The sequence below is a fragment of the Lissotriton vulgaris genome, chromosome 5 (genome assembly GCF_964263255.1).
Source record: "Lissotriton vulgaris chromosome 5, aLisVul1.2, whole genome shotgun sequence".
NCBI classification, from domain to species: domain Eukaryota; kingdom Metazoa; phylum Chordata; class Amphibia; order Caudata; family Salamandridae; genus Lissotriton; species Lissotriton vulgaris.
This window is the reverse complement of record NC_141693.1, coordinates 1,369,626,160-1,369,645,598: the sequence shown is the minus strand read 5'-3', so window position 1 is coordinate 1,369,645,598 and position 19,439 is coordinate 1,369,626,160. Positions and strand designations below refer to the sequence as shown.

The following is a 19,439-nucleotide window of genomic DNA, read 5'->3' as shown; positions in this document are numbered from 1 at the left end:
CCAAACCAGCGGATACTAGCGATACGCATGTATTATGTGCAAACGTTTAGGTTTTCATTGTTTCCAACACACTTCAGAATGAACCAAATCTGATATATTACACCCTTTTTACCCTCCGTATTCATTAAGATTGTCAAATAAATCCTAACAGTTTGAAAAAGAAATGTAAACGCCAAGCTCCCTCAGAAGACGGAGCCGGACAATGACCACTGTTTTTGAAAGCACAGCAGGTGGATAAGAACAGATTTACAGGCCTGTTTACAAAAAGGAGCACTCAAGGACGAATAAAAGGAGAGCTAGTATGAAAAGGTTTTGCTCCTTGGGAGGGAAAAACTTACTCTGGATACCCTAAAACAAATAAAACCAGGAAACAGAAACCCAGAAAATGTGAGTTACAAACCACAAAGCAACTGGTAGGCAACGGGTGAATGCACTCTCAGGGAAGCTTTCTGAATATACCCAAGATGTATTTAGCAAACTAGACAGCTGAGCAGTCTGGTAAGCTTCAATCTAAAAGGCGTGGCGCACAAGGCCCACTCTGTTCATCAAGACTATCTGAATCCCAGAATTCCTTTTTGTACATTTGTATGCTTAGATCTCAGAACACTAAAAACAGTTGTTACAGGACCTGTTAGTGCTATATAAAGAACACCTATGCATTCCGTTTGTGTGTGCTGCTGTTTTATAGCGAACAGAAGTCTTGCTCACCTGAGTGTGAAAGTTGGAAATGGTTGTAGTTTCAATATCCTTTTTCCCCAGAATTTCCATTTTCACTGGTGTGTTGGGAAAGTTAAATGCAAAGTAATCTAGAAAGTCTGGCAAGTACGCTGCTGCACCATGCACTATTGCTAATGCATAGCGGGATGCATTTTTTTCATTCTCATTGAAAGTCAAAGCTAGGAACTCTTCAGCAAACCTCTCCATCTCCACTGGAGACAAAAATGAGAGTTCGTCCATGTAGGCATGCAGAACTGGAGCTCCACCATTGGACTGGTGCTCTTCATGAATGAGATTGTTAAATTTGGTGCCAGACTTTAAAACATTGGTACGGATGCAGTGGTCTTGGTGAGACATGAATGGCATCTGCACACCCTGGGGGACTCTGTATTCTTGTGTGCCCAAATCCAACCTGCAAAGCTGTTCATCTTTAAGATACCTACTGGATTCCTTGTCCTCAATATCGCTCTGTGCTTCTTGGCTCTCCATATCTTGACTGATGCGGGTCAGTCCTGCACAAAGAGTCTGCACTTCCTTATTATACATTTTGAGACGCCTCCCCCTCATGTCTTCCCTGTGTTTCTTCTTCTTTTTTTTCTTTATCTTCTTAATGAGTAGCTCATCTGTTAAGAGAGATTTTCCATTTTCACTCGGTAGTTCTGCAAGACAAAAAAACAAAAATAGTCAACTGAATTTGTTTGCATGTTTTCACACAAAGAAGGACACACAACACATTTTCAACATCTGAAAACCACGAGAGACTCTATGCTTACTTTTTAGGGCTTACCTACAGATAACTTTACCTACCTTTTGAAGGAACTATTGTCTACAGTACAATAAATAAGGTGTGATTTGAGTCCGGTCTTGCTTATGATGAGATGGTCTTCAGTTGCTTGCTCTTTATCCAATGGCTTACCTCCTATTTTTGTGTTGGTCTCCCCTCCCACATGAACCACAGCTGGTTAACCTTGTACTTGATAAGATGAATTGTATTCTTCCACTGCTCACTTAAGAAGGATATTTTGATGAAAGACCTACTGCTCACAACTCCAATGGTGCTTTCGGTCAGGCCACTGCTCATGAATGGTTGGCTTTATCTACCTCATGTGTTTGCTTCTTATTCAATGAATTGCCTTCCTCTTTTTGCGTTTCCCCCCTCCCCTGGGGCTTTACTGTTTTACAGTGTTTCAGAATGGACGAGTTGTAGCCTTACACTGCTTATAATCAGTGAATTACATTTCCCTTCAACTTTCATGTGAGGTCTTGTTTTACCTCTATGTGCTGCTTCCTCCCTTTTTTCGGCCAATGCACTGGCAGCAAGCATGTTTTTTCTTCGTAAATGTGAGACTAAATGCATTTCAAATTCTTATATGAAAGTGTGTGTGGGTATTCGTGGCTGACAGAGGCTAAGCGCTGGGGTCAAGCGTGGGATCCACACACCTTGTAAGGGATTAAACAGAAAGGTATCTTGGAAGTGCGTCAGCTCGGTTTTAGTCCACTGAAGAGAAAGGAGGCAAAGCAGGCACTTACAAAAGGGCCTGCACTAAAAACAGGACTTGCACTGCAGAGCCGTTGTTTGAAACAGAGCTGGCCTGTACTGCTCTGCGTATTTCGGGTCTTTGAACTATGCATCCCTTGAGTCTCTGCATCTCCAGGAGCTTGGGATCTGCTCTGCCGTCGGTTCTTCTCTCCCTGCCAAAGTCGTTTTTCTCGCCTCTTCTTCCTTATGTTCTCTGCATCTCTGCGCCCTCTGGTTCTCTGTGCCCTCGCACCCTTTGGCTCTCTGTGCCATTTCATCCTTCGGAATTCTTGTTCCCCAAATCCTTGGTTCCCTTGCCCCTACCCTTTTTCGTACAGTTTCCTCCCTATGCTTTTCTCTGTGCCATTCGCTTCTCTTCGCCCTCAAGCTTCAGTTCTCTGTGCCCCTAACCTACACCCTTCGAGTCTCCTGGCCTCTGTAACCTTCTATCCTCAGGGTCCTTGTAGTTTTACTGGTACCACTTCCTGCAACATGCGATGCTCTGAGTCCGTCAGTTCTCCTAGCCCCTGCGCCCTCCTTCTCGGGACCCTTTATGTATCTCTCCCTGCTGCCTTCTTTTCGGTCTCCCTCCTACACCTTCTGTTTCTCTGTGCCCACGCACCATTCGTCTCTCGCTCTCTCTCTCTTTCATTGCACACTCTGGTAGGCCCCTCTACCCTTGGGTTCTCTCTCCCCCTCCCTCTGCATCTTACCGTTCTCTTACTTGAGCCATCAGATCTTTAGTCCCTCTCTGTCCCTTCCTTTCTCTGTGCCCTGCACCCTTCGACTGTCGCCCCACTCCCTTTGGTTCAATGGGCCCATGCACCCTTCGGGCCTCTCTCCTCAGCAACTTTCGGTTCCCTTGACTCCTGCTCATTCAAGTTCTCTAGACCCCTCCACTCTTTGGTTCTCTGGCCCTTGCACACTTCGGTTCACTTAGTCCCTCCACCCGTCGGTTCTCTTCACCACTGGGCCCTTAAGTTCGCTTGGCCCAAGCACTCTTTGGTTTTCGGGGCCCTTGCGCCTTTCGGTTCTCTTTCTCCCGGCACCATGAAGTTCTTTGGGCCTCTAGACCTTTCAGCTCACTTCTCCTGCACCCTTCGGTTCCTGGGACCTGTTAGAGCGGTCTATCTCTGCTCCCGCTGGTCCTGTCTCCCTCCTTGCGCCCTCTGGTTCTATGGCCCTCCTGTACCCTTTGGTTCACTTTTTCCCTCCGCTCTCTTAGAGCATCGACTCTTCAGTTTTCTCTCTCTCTGCAACCTTTGGTTCTATCCCCCTGCATCTTTCTTTTATTTTGCTACATATATCGTTTCTCACGTCCATTTGGGTCTATATCAATAAAAAATAATGAATTCCCTCTCTCCCTCTCTCCGTCTCCCTCCCTCCCTCCCTCCCTCTCTCACTCTCTCTCTCCCCCCTCCCCCATTTGGTTTTCTGGTCCTCAGGGTAATTCATTCCGGGGGTCCCTGGTCTCCACAGTTTTCTGAACCTTCGGGCCTCCTTACTTTGCTTCGGGTCTTCTTAGCCCCCACACCCCTCGGTTCTCTTTCTCCCCAGCATCCTTCGGCTCCTTTGGCCCCTACACGCTCAGTTCTCTTAGCCCTCGTCCCCTTTGTTTCCTGCTCTCCATGCAGTTTCCGGTTCCAGTGATCCATTGCACCCTTCAGTTCTGCATCCACTCCACCCTCCCGTTGCATTAGCCCCCCTCCCCCCCCTATCCTTTGGGAGCCTTAGCCCCATCGTCATCCGGGTTCTCTGTCGTTGGCAGCTGTCAGGATGAGCTCTTCACCCTCCATTCCTCCCCTTTTGCCCTCTGAGCCCCGGTTCCTGGTCAGGTGGCCCAGTTCGCTGCATCACCCTAAAGTTCCCCCCTGTTTGAGGGTTTGGCTGCCAGGCAATGACCCTACCCCACATAGGCAGAAAGCACAGAGACCGAAACAGAAACAGACCAACAGTACACAGTGACCGACCAAGGAAGATAAAGGTTGGCTTACATCATTGTCTTTCGTAGTCTGTAAGCACTATCTACTTTATTGAGTTTCTTTTACTGCAAGCGGACATGCGCTGCTTCAGCTGAAATAGCTTTTGGTTTTTTAAGGAGCACAGCCACCGTAATCAATCAATCAAGAACATTTATATAGCGCACTACTCACCCAGAGGGTCTCAAGGCGATTGGGGGGGGGGGGGGGGGGGGGTCCGCTACTGCTCGAACAGACAGGTCTTGAGCTGCTTCCTGAAGGCGAGGTGGTCTTGGGTCAGGCGGAGGTGGGTCGGGAGGGAGTTCCAAGTCTTGGCGGCCAGGTAAGAGAAGGACCTTCCTCCTGTGGTGGCTCTTCGGATGCAGGGGATGGAGGCGAGGGCGTTGCAGGTCGATCAGAGCTGACGAGTGGGAGTGTAGAAGTTGAGGCGGCTGTTGAGGTATCTTGGGCCTTGGTTGTGTAGGGCTTTGTGTGCGTGGGTGAGGAGGCGGAAGGGGATTCTCTTGTTGACCGGGAGCCAGTGCAGGTCTCTCAGGTGTCCGGAGATGTGGCTGTGTCGGGGGATGTCGAGGATGAGTCTTGCTGAAGCGTTCTGGATCCGCTGGAGTCTCTTCTGGAGCTTGGCCGTGGTTCCGGCGTAGAGGGCGTTGCCGTAGTCAAGTTGGCTGGTGACGAGGGCCTGGGTGACCGTCTTCCTGGTCTCGGTGGGGATCCAGCGGAAGGTCTTACGTAGCATGCGCAGGATGTTGAAGCATGACGAGGAGACAGCGTTGACTTGTCTGGTCATGGAGAAGGAGGAGTCCAAGATGAAGCCCAGGTTGTGTGCGTCGTCTGTTGGTTTGGGTGCGCTGCCCAGGGGAGGGGACCACCAGGAGTCCTCCCAGGCGGAGGGTGAGGAGCCCAGGATGAGAACTTCCGTCTTGTCTGAGTTCGGTTTCAGGCGGCTGTCCATCATCCACTCGGCTACGTCTTTCATCCCTTCGTGTAGGTTAGCGCTGGCGGGGTCGTTGGTGAGGGAGAGGATCAGCTGGGTGTCGTCGGCGTAGGAGATGATGTTGAGGTTGTGTTGGCGTGCGATGGCCGCAAGGGGGCTCATGTAGACATTGAAGAGGGTGGGACTGAGCGAGGAGCCCCGAGGAACGCCGCAGATGACTTCGGTGGCTTCTGATCTGAACGGTGGTAGGCGGACTCTGTGTTCTTCCGGTGAGGAAGGAGATGATCCATTCTAGTGCCTTCTCCTGGATTCCGACGTTGCTGAGACGCTGCACTAGGATGCGGTGGCAGACAGTGTCGAACGCCGCGGAGAGGTCCAGGAGGATGAGGGCCGCTGTTTCTCCAATGTCGAGCAGGGTTCGGATGTCGTCAGTGGCTGCGATGAGGGCGGTCTCGGTGCTGTGGTTGGCCCGGAAGCCAGACTGCGAGAGGTCGAGGGGTCCGTTCGACTCGTGGAAGGCAGCCAGCTGCTTGTTGACGGTCTTCTCGATGACTTTGGCCGGAAACGGGAGGAGCGAGATGGGGCGGTCGTTTTTGAGTTCGGTGGGGTCAGCTGATGGTTTCTTCAGTAGAGCGCTGAGTTTGGCGTGCTTCCAGCTCTCCGGGAAGGTGGCGGTGTCAAAGGAGGTGTTGATGATGTCTCGCAGATGGGGTGCGATGACAGCGTTGGCTTTGTTGAAGACGTGGTGAGGGCAGGGGTCGGTTGGGGATCCGGAGTGGATGGAGTTCATCGTACTGATGGTGTCTTCGGTGGTGATCGGGGTCCAGGCGCGGATGGTGGTGGTGGGGGGTGGTGGTGGGCATCGGTGCGGTCGTGGGGTGCGTGGGTTGTGTGCTGAAGCTGTTGTGTATGTCTGCGATCTTGTTGTGGAAGTAGGAGGCGAGGGAGTTGCAGAGGTCTTGCAATGGGGTGATGTCGTTGTTTCCGGCGCTGGGGTTGGAGAGCTCTTTGACGATGGTGAAGAGTTCCTTGCTGTTGTGTGCGTTGTTGTCCAGTTGTACCTTGAAAGCAGTTCTCTTGGTGGCGTGGATCAGTTGGTGGTGTTTTCGGGTGGCGAACTTGAGGGCGGTCATGTTGTCTGGTGTCGGGTCTCTGCGCCATGCTTTCTCGAGGGCTCGGCAGTTCTTCTAGGAGCTCTTGAGTTCGTCGGTGAACCAGGATGCTCTCTTGCTGCCGGGTCTGCTAGGCGGGGTCCTCAGTGGGGCGAGGCCGTTTGCGCAGTTGCTGATCCACTTCGTGAGGTTGTTGGCGGCCTGGCTGGGGTTCGCTGAGCTGGTGGGTGGGTCCTGGCTCAGGGATGCGGCGAGCTGGTCGGCTGTGATTTTGTTCAAGCTTCTGCGTGCAACCTGTTGCTGGTGGTGGTGGGTCGTGGTTCTTCTGAAGCCAAAGTGGACGCAGCTGTGGTCCGTCCAGTGGAGTCCGGTGGCGTGGCTGAAGACTATGTCCTTGCTGGAAGAGAAGACGGCGTCGAGTGTGTGTCCGGCGTAGTGGGTGGGGGTGGTCACCAGCTGCTTGAGACCGATGTTGGCGAGGTTGTCCAGCAGGGTGGTGGTGTTGCGGTCGTTGTTGTTCTCCAGGTGGAAGTTGAGGTCCCCGAGGAGGATGTAGTCAGCGGAGGGGAGGGTGTGCGGGCTGATGAAGATGGCGATGTCTTCGCTGAATTGTGTGCATGGTCCCGGGGGTCTGTAGATGAGGGTGCAGGTGAGGGTGGTCTTGGGGTCGGGGTGGATCTGGAAGTGCAGGTGTTCGGCAGTTGTGAAGGTGGCGTCGGTGATGCGGATGGTGTTCCTGTGGATGATGGCGATGCCTCCTCCCGTCTGGTTGGCGCGGTCCCTCCGGGTGATCTTGTATCCATCCGGGATGGCGATGTCGGGTGCTGAAGAGGCGTTCATCCAGGTTTCCGTGAGGAAGGCGACGTCTGGAGATGTGGTGTCGAGGAGGTTCCAGAGTTCGATGGCGCGCCTGTGGACGGAGCGGGTGTTGAGCAGGATGCACTTGAGGTGGTTGCTGCTGGTGTTCGGCTTGGTGGGTGCTGGTGTGGTGTAGGTCCAGTTGCAGGTGTACTTGCAGGAGTGGCAGCTGAAGGGTCCGTGGGTGCGTCTCGGGGTGGCTCGGTAGCATCCCGGGATTCGGCCGGCGGTGAGTGCGTTGAGTTCGGTGGAGTTGTAGGTCCGGTGGGTGGGCTGGTGTCTGCGGGGGCCAGGGGTCCTGGCGCGGGGCGCGGTACAGGCGCGGACGGGCGCAGATGGGCTTACCTTTGGCGCACCTTCGGCGCTCAATCGGTGCTCCCGCTGCACGCGTCCGCTGCGCAGTCGCTCTGGGGGCGTCATAAGTAAGGAGCCGGGAGGGCGGGTCAGCTGGGTGGCGGGAGCGGGGCGGCCAGTGGGCAGGGGGGGGCTGAGTCGCCGGAGGACAGTGGCGGGAAGGAGGGCCGAGGGCGGCTCAGCGTTGGCTGGGTCGTTCGGCGGCTGAAAAAGGATGCAGGTAGGGGGAGGGCAGCAGAGGGTGGGAAATGGGAGTACAGAGGCAACAGGGGACTACAGAAGGCAAGAAACAAACGGCAAACGGTGAGCAGGGCACACAAAGGGGCAAAAGGTGAGCGGGCACACAAAGGTAACAGGGGCGCATGCTTACAATCCCTTTAACCTGGCATTAGCTCATGTCTGTTTCAACCCTGCCCCTCCTCCCAAGTAAAAAGGATTTAGAAATGGTTAGTGAAAGTCATGTGAATTCCACGTCGCACATAATCCTGTGCTTATGGGCTGAAGTGGACAACAGCACATCTTTGTTACATGTATCAGTACTAAAGCCAACTGACATGTTTTCAAAAGCCTGTTTTATTACCACCACCAATACCACCACCATCATCATCATCAATTCTACCAATACTACCAACTCCACCAGTACCACCGCCTCCACCAATACCACCACCGCTGATACCACCAATACCACCACCAACACTCCCACCATCACCACCACTAATACCACCACCATTGCCAATACCGCCCATACCACCACCGCCAATACCACCACCAAACAATCAAACCACCAATACCATCACTATTACCACCAATACCAACACTCCCACCATCAACACCACCATCACCAATACCACCAATAACACCATCACCCCCAATACCACCATCACCACCAATACCACCACAACCAAATACCACCACCACAACCAAATACCACCACCACCACAACCAAATACCACCACCACCACAACCAAATACCACCACCACCACAACCAAATACCACCTCCACCACCACAACCAAATACCACCTCCACCACCACAACCAAATACCACCTCCACCACCACCAAATACCACCACCACCAATACTACCACCTCCACCAATACTAACATCAATACCACCACGCCACCAGCACCAACCACCACTACCACAACCAACACCAACACCAACACCAACACCAACGCCAATGCCAATGCCACCAGCACCAACCACCACCACCACATCCAATACCAATACTATCACCAGCTCAGCGCCTCTGACATTACGCAATGCAACACTGCACATTCAAATCACGGAGAGGGCAGGAACTAGCCCCACACCCCTCCAGCTTTTCCTCCTCAGCTGCAACAGTGTAACAAAGCGAAAGGTGTTGGACTGCTTTGTTAGTGTTTTTAGCTCGGATCATATGTAACTCGCTTGACACTTTGTGTCTGTGTAATTTAGAACACTTAAACATCTTCACTGCACTAGTTATCACTACTTTGAAGATGTCGCAGGGCCCTTTATTGAAATGCTGTAGGTATTGCATTTGCAAGCGTTTAAGCTATTAGTGTTGTAAGTGACAGTCTTTTATTTAGGTTTTAAAACCCAAAACATAAATAAAAGGCATTGTCATTTAAAATGCTAATAGCTCAAACTCACGTGAATGCGAGACCTATTACATTGCAAATGCTTGTTTAAAATAGCTATTGTGATGGTCCAAAACTGCTTGTAGGCAGCTCACTGTTGGCAATCAACCATGCATCGTTTGGGCCTATGGTCATGTTTCTGCCACACATTGTCAGCCCAAGCACCTTTTCTAATTACTTATTTGTAATATATATTTAATTTTTTCCGAGAGCCCAGCAACTATGAGTGCTACCAGGACACTCGTTACTTTTAGCTGGAGCGGCTTGCCATGCAAAATTTCTTGGTTAACTTACCATTCTGGTGCATAGTTATGGGTGGCCATCTTAGAATGCTTTTACTTTATAATAAATAAGTAAAAAATTGTTGCTCCAGCATTGACTGCAATGTTAGATTATTTGTTTTTCTAAAAAAAAAAAGCTTTCAAAATAGCCACAAGTGGATTCTTTTTTCTTTACACAAAGTAAACAAGGATGGTCACTGGGATTTAAGAGAAAATTGTTGTCCTGTGTGTTGGAGAAGAGAACACTTGCTGGCAGTTAAATGTGCAAATGCATAATTCGCCAATCTGCCAAATGTACGTGTAATGTCTGAAGAGTGAACAATCCATACTACTACACTCAGAGGGGGGTATACTCCTCAAAATATATAGCTAATCGAAATTTTCAGAGGTACTCTTAGGATTATTTGTGAATCACATCAGTCAGACAGATACTTGAAAAACAGGAGAAACGTATTGCACTTGACTGTGGAGGCTTTTCCAAAAAAACTTTATGATTCGGGATCTTTTATTGGTGGATGCAATTTAAATTTCAATCCAGCAGGACCAATAATTATCACTATCTGCCAAGATACTGGAGATGCAGCCATAAAATAGGGACTCTAAATTTTCCATTTCTTTTTATGTATCCTAAATATGGACAACAAAAGAATCGATTTGGTGGTATTTATTACAAACTGGTGAAATGGTTAATTCAAATGGTATCACATCAAGTAATGCAATTAAAGAGTACAAGCTATGCTTCTAGACAGTTTAAACGGTTGGTAAATTGTGAAGTGCAGCCATCTATGGTTAATTTTGTAATATTTTACCAGGTATTTAAAAAACGGCATGGAGAGTGGAGAACGTTTTGGGCTCCTCTACGCAACCTATCTAGGGATTTCACCCCAGAATCAAGCTTCACTGGCATAAACCGAGGATACAGAAATGCTGACTGCTCAATGGAATCTTAGAAACTTATTTTTACTGGCCCTAATAGACAAGCACTTGCTTTGAGGGCAGACAGAGACTAGCTCAGGATACACTTGTTACATCTCCTACAGAATATGCAAGGCTTTATTTTAAGCGTGTCTTTACATTAGGAGGAACGCAAAAAGCTCTGTGCAAAAGTGGAAGGTACCTGAAAAATGCAATGCGTCTGACGCACTGATATTTTGCGTTACTCAACATCACCAAAATAAAAAAAAATAAAAAACTTAGCCAACAGCAAGGGTAAATTAAAAAACGTTGGTAAAACGAAAAGAAGCATGCCAACTAAACTCATCTAGTCGCAGCACTTATTTACCGAGCACATAATACCGGGGACTTGGATGTCTCTACCTGCAACAGTCTCTGGACGAGTGATCAGAAATGTAGAGACAAAGGGATTTACTTGCAATCATAGAATTCGAAAGAGGCCGGGTATACAGTCAAAATCAGGTAAAACTTGAGATAAATTAGACAGCGGGCAACTGGAATATTCAAAGTGTTTTAGGTGGGCAGCCTTAATGTACCGTGGTCTCCTCACTTGTTAAATACACGCTGTGTCGGATAGACTGGACATAAAAACATCAGCCCTGGGGAGAACTTTAACTTAGCACCAACTGCTTACTTTTGAAACTCTATTGAGCGCATTATTAGAGACATGCTGTGTCTGACATGGCGGACGCAGAAACATCGGCTTTGGCGGGAGCTTAAACTTAACACCGGCCCGTTCACATTATGCTTTATTGAAAGCATCCCTTAAGATATATCATAACTGATATGGCAAGACGTAGACACACGGGGAGCTTTAACTTAAACCAACTATTAACCCTACACTTTATCCACTGCGCCCCTAGAAATACGCTATGCCAGATATGGCAGCTTTAACATGGATTTGCACACAAGCATTTCTTTTAGTTGTACCATTATTGGCACAATCCGCCTTTCCAATTGATAACAGAGATAAGAACCGGCATTGGCATAACGGCACACAGATTCTAATGTAGCATAACTCGGAACTCCACCATAGGCGGGATTCCTCGTTCCCATAACCCAAACGAATCTTCTTGATAAATGAATAGGTTGTAATAATATATCATCTTTGTGAGACTATAAGCCAGCACCACTGTACAGTTACCGCGTGACCCAAAAAAAACAACACCTTGGGCTCAACAAAGTGATCCTTGGTGAGTACCAAGGGAGATACCCCCACTTACTTTAGACCTGGATCAGATAGGGGCTAGTGCTTGAAGGTCACCTGGTCAATAATATGAGTATCTCACGATATTACTAAACACGAAGCTTCAAGTTTAATCTCTGTCACACAAATATATAAGTAAAAATGCTTTTGCCTTCTGAAAATCCTACAAAGAAGAAATAACAAGACAGGTGAGAGAGCCTTAGGCCTCACAGGTGGCCATGGAGTGCATGTATTAGAAGGCAGGGACAGTTTCATTAAGCCCTGACAAAGGCCCCAGATCCGACTGGGCTCTTAGAGAGAGCCGAAACATGTTGGAACAAATACAAGAGGTTTAATTGAATTATTATATTAAATATAAAACCTCAGAACAAGTTTTTATTTATAAACCAGGTACCCAACGAATAAAGGAAACCTTTGGGTATACATGTAGGCATTCTAGACTAAGGTTTTGTATAAGGAGCGCACAGGCTCACGTACAAACTAAATAAAATAGGTTACCTTTGGTAACGCTCTTCCTGATGGATACTCTAACTGCAGATGTCTCACCTTGTGACTTTTCACCAAGTGCCAAACTCGATCCAGAAATTCTTGCTATAGCTCTTGCGCACCAGCCGGCGGCATTGTAGGTTTGTGGCTTAGTGCCATCCAAACTTCGGACATGGTACAATCTAAGTGTCACCCCATGTACTGACATCAGTTTGTTCATTAGTCTTTTCTGTGCCTTCAGAGGTAGTATGACTGACAGATTGATATGACTTGGCAGTGTCAAATATATAATTTGGATCCTTATTAAACCTAAAAGTGTCCACTCCACGGAACAAGGTAGGAGGGCAGGTGTTGAGAAATCTACAGTATGGGAAAGAAAAAGTTAGATGCTTTTAACTGCAGATTCTTCCCAGTTTGAGTGATAATGCAATGCCTCCTCAAAGGGGCATTGCATAAGCAACAACACAAAATTCAGTTGTTCCCTTCTCCCTCCAAAATCTGACCTTCTCTATTTAATTTCTAAACTTAGACTAACTCAATTCCCACACATTGTAAGAGTACATCAATTCCGGTATACACATATATGTGGGTAGGTAGGTATGCTGAACTTAGGTGGAGGCTAATACATTTGTAGGAATTACACAAGTAGATACTGGAGTCTATGTATTAGAAGCAATGTTGTTGCAAATTACTTTCTCAAAGTCAATTGATTTCACATGCTGCTGCATTGCATGCATGTGAGGTGTCGGGTCTCAAGTTCTCGTGCTAATGCCGGTGTCTTCTATTCAGTTGAATGAGTTTTTGTTTTTGAGATGTATATACTCACCACAGTAGTTAGTGACATTAGGTTTTATTGGTTTATAGATTGTATTGATTTTCTACTAGATACAAGTTAATGCATTCAAAGCTAATGTTCTAATTGTTTTATTCGATTTTTAACCTAAAATACTCAGCAGGCATTTTACCAACCATCGTAAAGGTTAAATAGGTCCAATCGTACTTCATCCCACATCCCTATCCTATTAGTATGAAATCTACCCAAGATTCAACCAGCTTTATAAACGGCATATTTTAGAGAACAAATGTAATTGTGCTAAGCCCTGTAAAGCCTCGCCATGCACCTTACGGTTTCATCAGCAATAAAACGGAACTCTGCGTTTCAGCATTCCTTCCAGAACTGGCCCGTGTGTCCCAAACACCGTACTAGCACTAATACCTTCTGTACCTTTTATATGCACCATCTTCTATGGAGTGAAGACTAGCCGGCTCACGCTTGACTGCAGTATCATGATTACATAGGATATTGAAACACTGTGCCTAGTTCAAAACATACGTTGAAGCCCTCTGACATCTCCCCTTGTACTCATATCACAGTTGCACGTTCATTAGGAGTGCTTTTCTGCTTTAACAAAAATAAAACAAACAACCACTTAATATAAAACAAAGTCGTTGAACTTTTCTTGCATTTTGATAAGTCATTATTTGACATGACTTTAATTGGAAGAGCTGGAGTATTAGATCCGAAAAACAATTTTGCATAACTTCACCACAACTAGTCTAATCAACTTGATATTGTACAAATGAAGTAGTTTACAGAACATGCAGAAGTAAAATTTGTAACGCCCCATCACTTAAATCTAACTCACTAGATACATTGTCAACTTTTGTTAACCTAACATTTTTTCCTGACCTGATTTAAGAACCACCATGAGTGGGAGGGGGGGGGGGGGGGGGGGGGGGCGTGGCCAAGATGGCGGTGTGAGCGAACATGCTCAGATAGCGTTCTCTCCCTGCCAGGTCAATAGCATAACTGAGGCACCTAATCCACCCTCACCTGGATCCCTGAATATTTGCGCCTGCAACGGGGCATCAACGCTGACCCTGGTGGGCGCGAGAATAGAGCTCGCCCCCCCCTCCCCCTTCCCCCCTAAGAAGTGAGATACCGGAACACGGGCCTGCCTGACACGATGACAGCGGCCATCGCGCCGGGGTCCTGAGACTCCACGACACTTGCCCCCATAGAAAGATACTGGCGCCTCCTGGGACTGCGCGTCGAGTGGGACGAAGCCGAGCGGTGGAGGAGAGGCCTCGCCAGGGCTGCACATGTGGGTTGTGGCTCTGAGATCTGGTCAGCCACAGATAGTACGGTGGAGGCGAGCAAGGCCCGCAGCAGAGGCTTGTGATCCACATCGGAGATATCACGGTCCCACAACCCCGCAAAAAAGCGTTTTTGGGATCTGACGAGGCAGAATACGGCCCTCCTGGAAAAGAGCTGTTGGCGCATGAGTCGGACTGGTCAGGAGTGTCCTTCGACTCATTCTGCTGGACTCGGAGGGCCCAAAAGTGGAGGCTGGACACGGCAAGCGGGGCACTACGGTACCACCAGCACCCGCTCACACACAAGAAGGGGCGCCCCCCGGATCACCAAGACTGCGGATGAGGTGAGGAGTGGGGGGTGGGGTGGGAGCCTGGACATTGACTGGTGACCAGTGGCTTCAGCTAGCACTACTGAGGCCTGTGAGACTTGATTTGAAGGTCACGCAGGGGTCCTCCCCTATCCAGAAAAGGAAGCGAAAGTGCCTATATAGGCCGGGCCCCAGTAGAGGACTACCGGCGCCAATAGTGTGACACACCCCGAGGTAACCCCCCTCTAGCACTGGCTCTAGATCGAGGCTGCCGGGGGTTTACTACCTGGAAAGGAGATACTTGGAGTCCTGCTGCAGCGTAAAAATAAGAGCAGCTGGCCGGAAGGTGACGCAAAGGCAGGGGAGCGCTGTTCGCAACAACAGGCCCCACAGCTATAGGAGGTCTCAGAGTCACATATAGGGTACTGCCACATTGAAGGGTGGGCTACCCCCCTAAAGCACCTACCCGGATTGAAGCACCAAGATAGCGCTGGTCACTGCAGTGTCTGTGCTGGCCAACCTCGGGCTCTGCTGCTCGCCCGGGACCTCGAGGAGTGCCCATTACAATCAATCAATCAGGAGTTTGTTAAAGCGCGACTACTCACCCGTGAGGGTCTCAAGGCGCTAGGGGTGGGGGGGGTAGGGAGGGGGTGCAGCTTCCATTCCATCAAGGAGGGGGTCTGTCGAAGAGCCAGGTTTTGAGGTTTCTTGCGAAGATGGGGAGCGATGTTGTCTGTCTGAGGTGGAGTGGAAGGGCGTTCCATGCTTTGGCCGCGAGGAGAAGGAACGGCCTCCCGATCTGGTCTTTCTGGTGTGAGGGACCACGGCGTAGGAAAGCTGGGCTGATCGTAGGGTCCTTTGGGGTGCGTGGAATTTGAGTCGGCTGTTCAGGTATGCTGGTCCGGTGCCGTGGAGGGTCTTGTGTGCGTGGGTGAGCATCTTAAAGGTGATTCTCGCCTCGACGGGGAGCCAGTGGAGTGTGCGCAGGTGTTGGGAGATGTGGCAGTGTTTTGGCAGGTTGAGGACCAGTCTTGCGGCGGCATTCTGGATGTTCTGTAGCTTGCGGATGAGGTTTTTGTTTATTCCGGCGTAGAGTGCGTTGCCGTAGTCGAGTCTGCTGGTGACCAGGGCGTGAGTGATTGTCTTTCGGTGTTCGAGGGGGATCCATTTGAAGGTCTTACGAAGGAGGCGGAGGGTGTGGAAGCAGGAAGATGAGACAAAATTGATCTGGCGGTCCATTTTGAGCTCGAAGTCCAGGAGGATTCCCAGGTTGCGTGCGTGGTCTGTGGGGGTTGGCGGGTTTCCGAGGGTGGTGGGCCACCAGGTGTCGCTCCACGCGTCGGGGTTTGGGCCCATGATGAGTACTTCTGTTTTGTTGGTGTTTAGTTGTAGGCAGCTGTTTTTCATCCATTTGGCGACGGCTTCCATGCCTTCTCGAAAGTTGCGTCTGGCGGTGTTGGGCTCGTTGGATAGGGAGAGGATGAGCTGGGTGTCGTCTGCGTATGACACGATGTTGAGTCCGTAGGTTCTGACGATGGGGGCTAGTGGAGCCATGTAGACGTTGAAGAGCGTCGGGCTGAGGGAGGAGCCCTGGGGGACTCCGCAGGTGGTAGGTGTGGGGTCCGAGAGGAAAGGGGGGATTCTGACCCGCTGCGTCCTGCCGGAGAGGAAGGAGCAGATCCAGTCGAGGGCCTTGTCCTGGATTCCTGCAACGTAGAGTCTGCGTATTAGGGTGAGGTCCATCTAGTCTGGGGCCATCACCCCACCCGCAGATGCACACTGACTCCTTGCCCGGCATATCTCTACCCAGGACAGCGTGCGGACACGGTCAGGGCTGGACGAGAGCCTGACGAGGTCCAGATCGTACTTGGCATAGAGGAACGCTCACAGCCTTGGGATAGCTCTGGTTCAAGAGAGGCTTGCAGGGAGCTCCACACCTGTAGCAACAGCCTTCGGGTTTGCTTATTGGCCTTTCTCGGCGCCCAACGCAGTTTTATTACTCTCTTGGCGGTAAGCAGGCAAACATGGTGTCGGCCAAAACTAAGAAGGATCACTCAGTTCCCGATCTGCTCCTGAAGAGCACTGGGGAACCAAATGGCGACAAAGCGCCAATAGGCAAGCTAAAATCGTCTGGTGGAGCTGAAAGTCCAGTGACTCGTGAATTCCTGGAGGCTCTGTTCGCCTCCCTACGAGAAGACTTACAGGCTATGAAGACGGACCTACAGATGGAACTAAGAGAATTCCGTTGAGATGTCAACACCGTTAGGGAGAGAGTAGTAGCCCTTGAGGAGAGCTCCGTAGCCAGAGATGAAGAAATTGCAACCCTCCAGCAGGAGGTCATTCGACTACAAGACCAACAGATTGCTCTGCAGGCCCATGCAGAAGACCTAGAAAACCGGTCCAGGTGAAACAATATCCACATCCATGGGTCCCTATGAGCATGGGGGGCTTGGACATTGAGTGCGAAGTTCAGTGCCTGTTTAGCCTTGTCTTGGGCTCCACAGCAGAGAACTATGTAAAATAGACTGGTGCCATCGAGTGGACTCTCCTCTCCTTCCCAGTCGCCCCCCTGCAGACATCTTGGTCTGCACAACTTCCAAGTAAAAGAAGCTATACTCAAGGCAGCCTGAGCTGCTCAGCAGCTACAACCCAGGGACCACACGCTGCAACTCTTCCAGGACCTTGAAGCCAGCACCTTACAGAAAAGAAAGGACTTTCGGCCTGTAACAATCACTTGTAAGCGTTGGTGATTCCCTACTCATGGGGCCACCCATTTTTATCTGATTTCCCACCACGAAGGCAAAATCCACCAATTACGCCCCTTGGCAGAAACTTGTAAGATCCTCATCCTGTAACTCAGCGAGCTGGCCCATCTACGATCCCCTGTGGAAGACATGGCCCCAGACAGAAACCGCAGAGGGTCACGACTTGGACCCAGATTTGAACGGCACCGCCCTGATCCAGACACAATTGTTAAAGAAAGGTTTTCAGTACTGCTCTTCCTTTCTGGTGTGGGGGGAGACAAAGTGGATCCTCGTATTGGAGGTACTCTCCAAAGTTTATGGTGGATGGTCAGGGCATTGAAACAAATTACTGTTTGGTGGCTCTTTCCGACTTAGTTGCCCCCCCCCCTATAGTACGTACCTTCCTACTGTGATGGACTATGCCTATATCAGACATGTAAAAAAAAAAAAATCTTGTTTTGTTGCATTGTTGCGGTTCATATCGTTTTGGTGGGGTCCACTTTCAGACGAGCCAACTTCATTATGCATAACTACGATATTATGGGGTTCTCTGCTTCCTATCATATATTATTAGCACTACACACAGCACTGTGATGACTCTTGCCCAGTTTTTTTAAGCCCTGCTCGCTTTCCTTTGTCCATGGAGACTAAGATAGTCAGCCTCAATGTTCGAGGCCTCAACAATACTATCAAGAGATCGGCGGTGCCTTCTCTGCTGGAGCACGCACAAGGCGACATATGTATGGTCCAGGAGACACACTTACTCTCAAAAGATACACACAGAATACACACAAAGAGGTTCCCAAAGCAGTTCTGGTCCTCTGTGAGGGGGAAGAAGGGGGCAAGGCCACTCTTTTCTCCACTCTGGTTCTGTCCTGGTTCCCATTTGCGGAAATTAAAGGTTGCCTGTTAGCCCTTCGGGTACAGCTGGGTACATTCCATTTCACGGTTCCATCGATTTATGTCCAAAATGAGCAGCAAGAGTCCTTTCTTACAGAAGCCCTTGAGGGTGTGCTCCACACCTCGGATGAGACAGTGGGAGGAGATCTGAACATAGTGATGGATGCGGAGCAGGACCGTTCAGGCGACTGAGGAAAAGAGTGACGAATTTTTTTTAAATCAACCTGGCTTTGTACAACGATTGTTTGAGGAATTTTCAATACACTTCTGACATTGTACATTCTTAATTTTTTTTTCTCCATGTCCTTGGAAAAATACAGAGTGGCTGTTAGAATAAACACATTGTGTTAATCATTTGTTTTTCTCTGAGATGGAAAGTCATGCTGGTCTTTTTCCATTCAATTTGCAATTAAGCAATGGTTTGTGATCCCTTATCTTGAACATGTAGTGTGGTTAGCTATACTTTTTGTATGTATAACTGGAAGGAATTTTCCAATGGATTAGGGGGAGGGAAGTGCAGGGGTGTAGGCAGACTTGTTTAAAGTATAGTATAAATATGAAATGACAATTCTGTGTGGTCATTCATTACCTACACAGAATAGCCTTTTCCTTTTTGGTCTTGCATCTGTTCAAGCTTGAATAAACCAAATATTTTACTTCCGACTCCCTGTACTCCTTTTGATGTAAAGCTCAAAAGTAGTGCGTTTTCTCAAGAGAAGCTCATTGATATTACCAGCCTGCTAGTCAAACATTTTGACATGGTGGAAGACCCCAAGGCCTCTGGTGCCCTTATCCAGCTTGACAGCCTATCTAGTTGGGCCCAGAGAGTGATTATATTTCTAGGTAAAGCTGATAGCGCGATTTCTACCGAAAGGCGCAGGTCGTTGTTGATTAAGTTGGATCCCAAATTGGGCGAGTTAGCCACTTCGGAAGTGGGCCAGTTAGCTCAAGTCGGACTGTTTGGAGATCCATTTAAGGAGCTCAGTAAATTTGTGTCTACATGCAATGAATTAGATACTGCACAATCCACGGTTAAGCCCCTTTTCAAAGCGCCCTTTTCCCTCCAGGGCCGGACGCAGTAGGGGGAGCTTGGCTGGCCGTTCCTTTTCAAAGAGCCTTCGGCAGAGGTCAACAATCCCAGATAGGGCAATGGCAAGATTCTTTATGTATCGAAGGCTTCTAACCGACCAGAGGGCGTGGTCGTCAAAGGGGACAGCGGAACGGCATCTGCGGGGCGGCAACAACAGCTCTTCCCACAGGGATTTCTTCAATTCTCTCAGGTGTTTTTCCTAGGGAGGGGTGGGGTTGGGGTCGTTTGGCTCAGTTCCTCAACAAATGGAGGTCCCTTACCACTGATGCATGGTTTTT

The 19,439-nt window shown here is 49.2% G+C and overlaps 1 protein-coding gene across 1 annotated transcript in view; it reads right to left on the bottom strand.

Moving 5' to 3' along the window:
• Positions 1-19,439, bottom strand: part of RSBN1 (round spermatid basic protein 1) — a 163,100-nt gene that overhangs the window by 109,901 nt on the left and 33,760 nt on the right. The window contains exon 2 of the mRNA XM_086923321.1: positions 709-1,376. Within this exon, the coding sequence (XP_086779447.1) occupies positions 709-1,376 (668 nt within the window). The remainder of the gene's footprint in view (positions 1-708; positions 1,377-19,439) is intronic.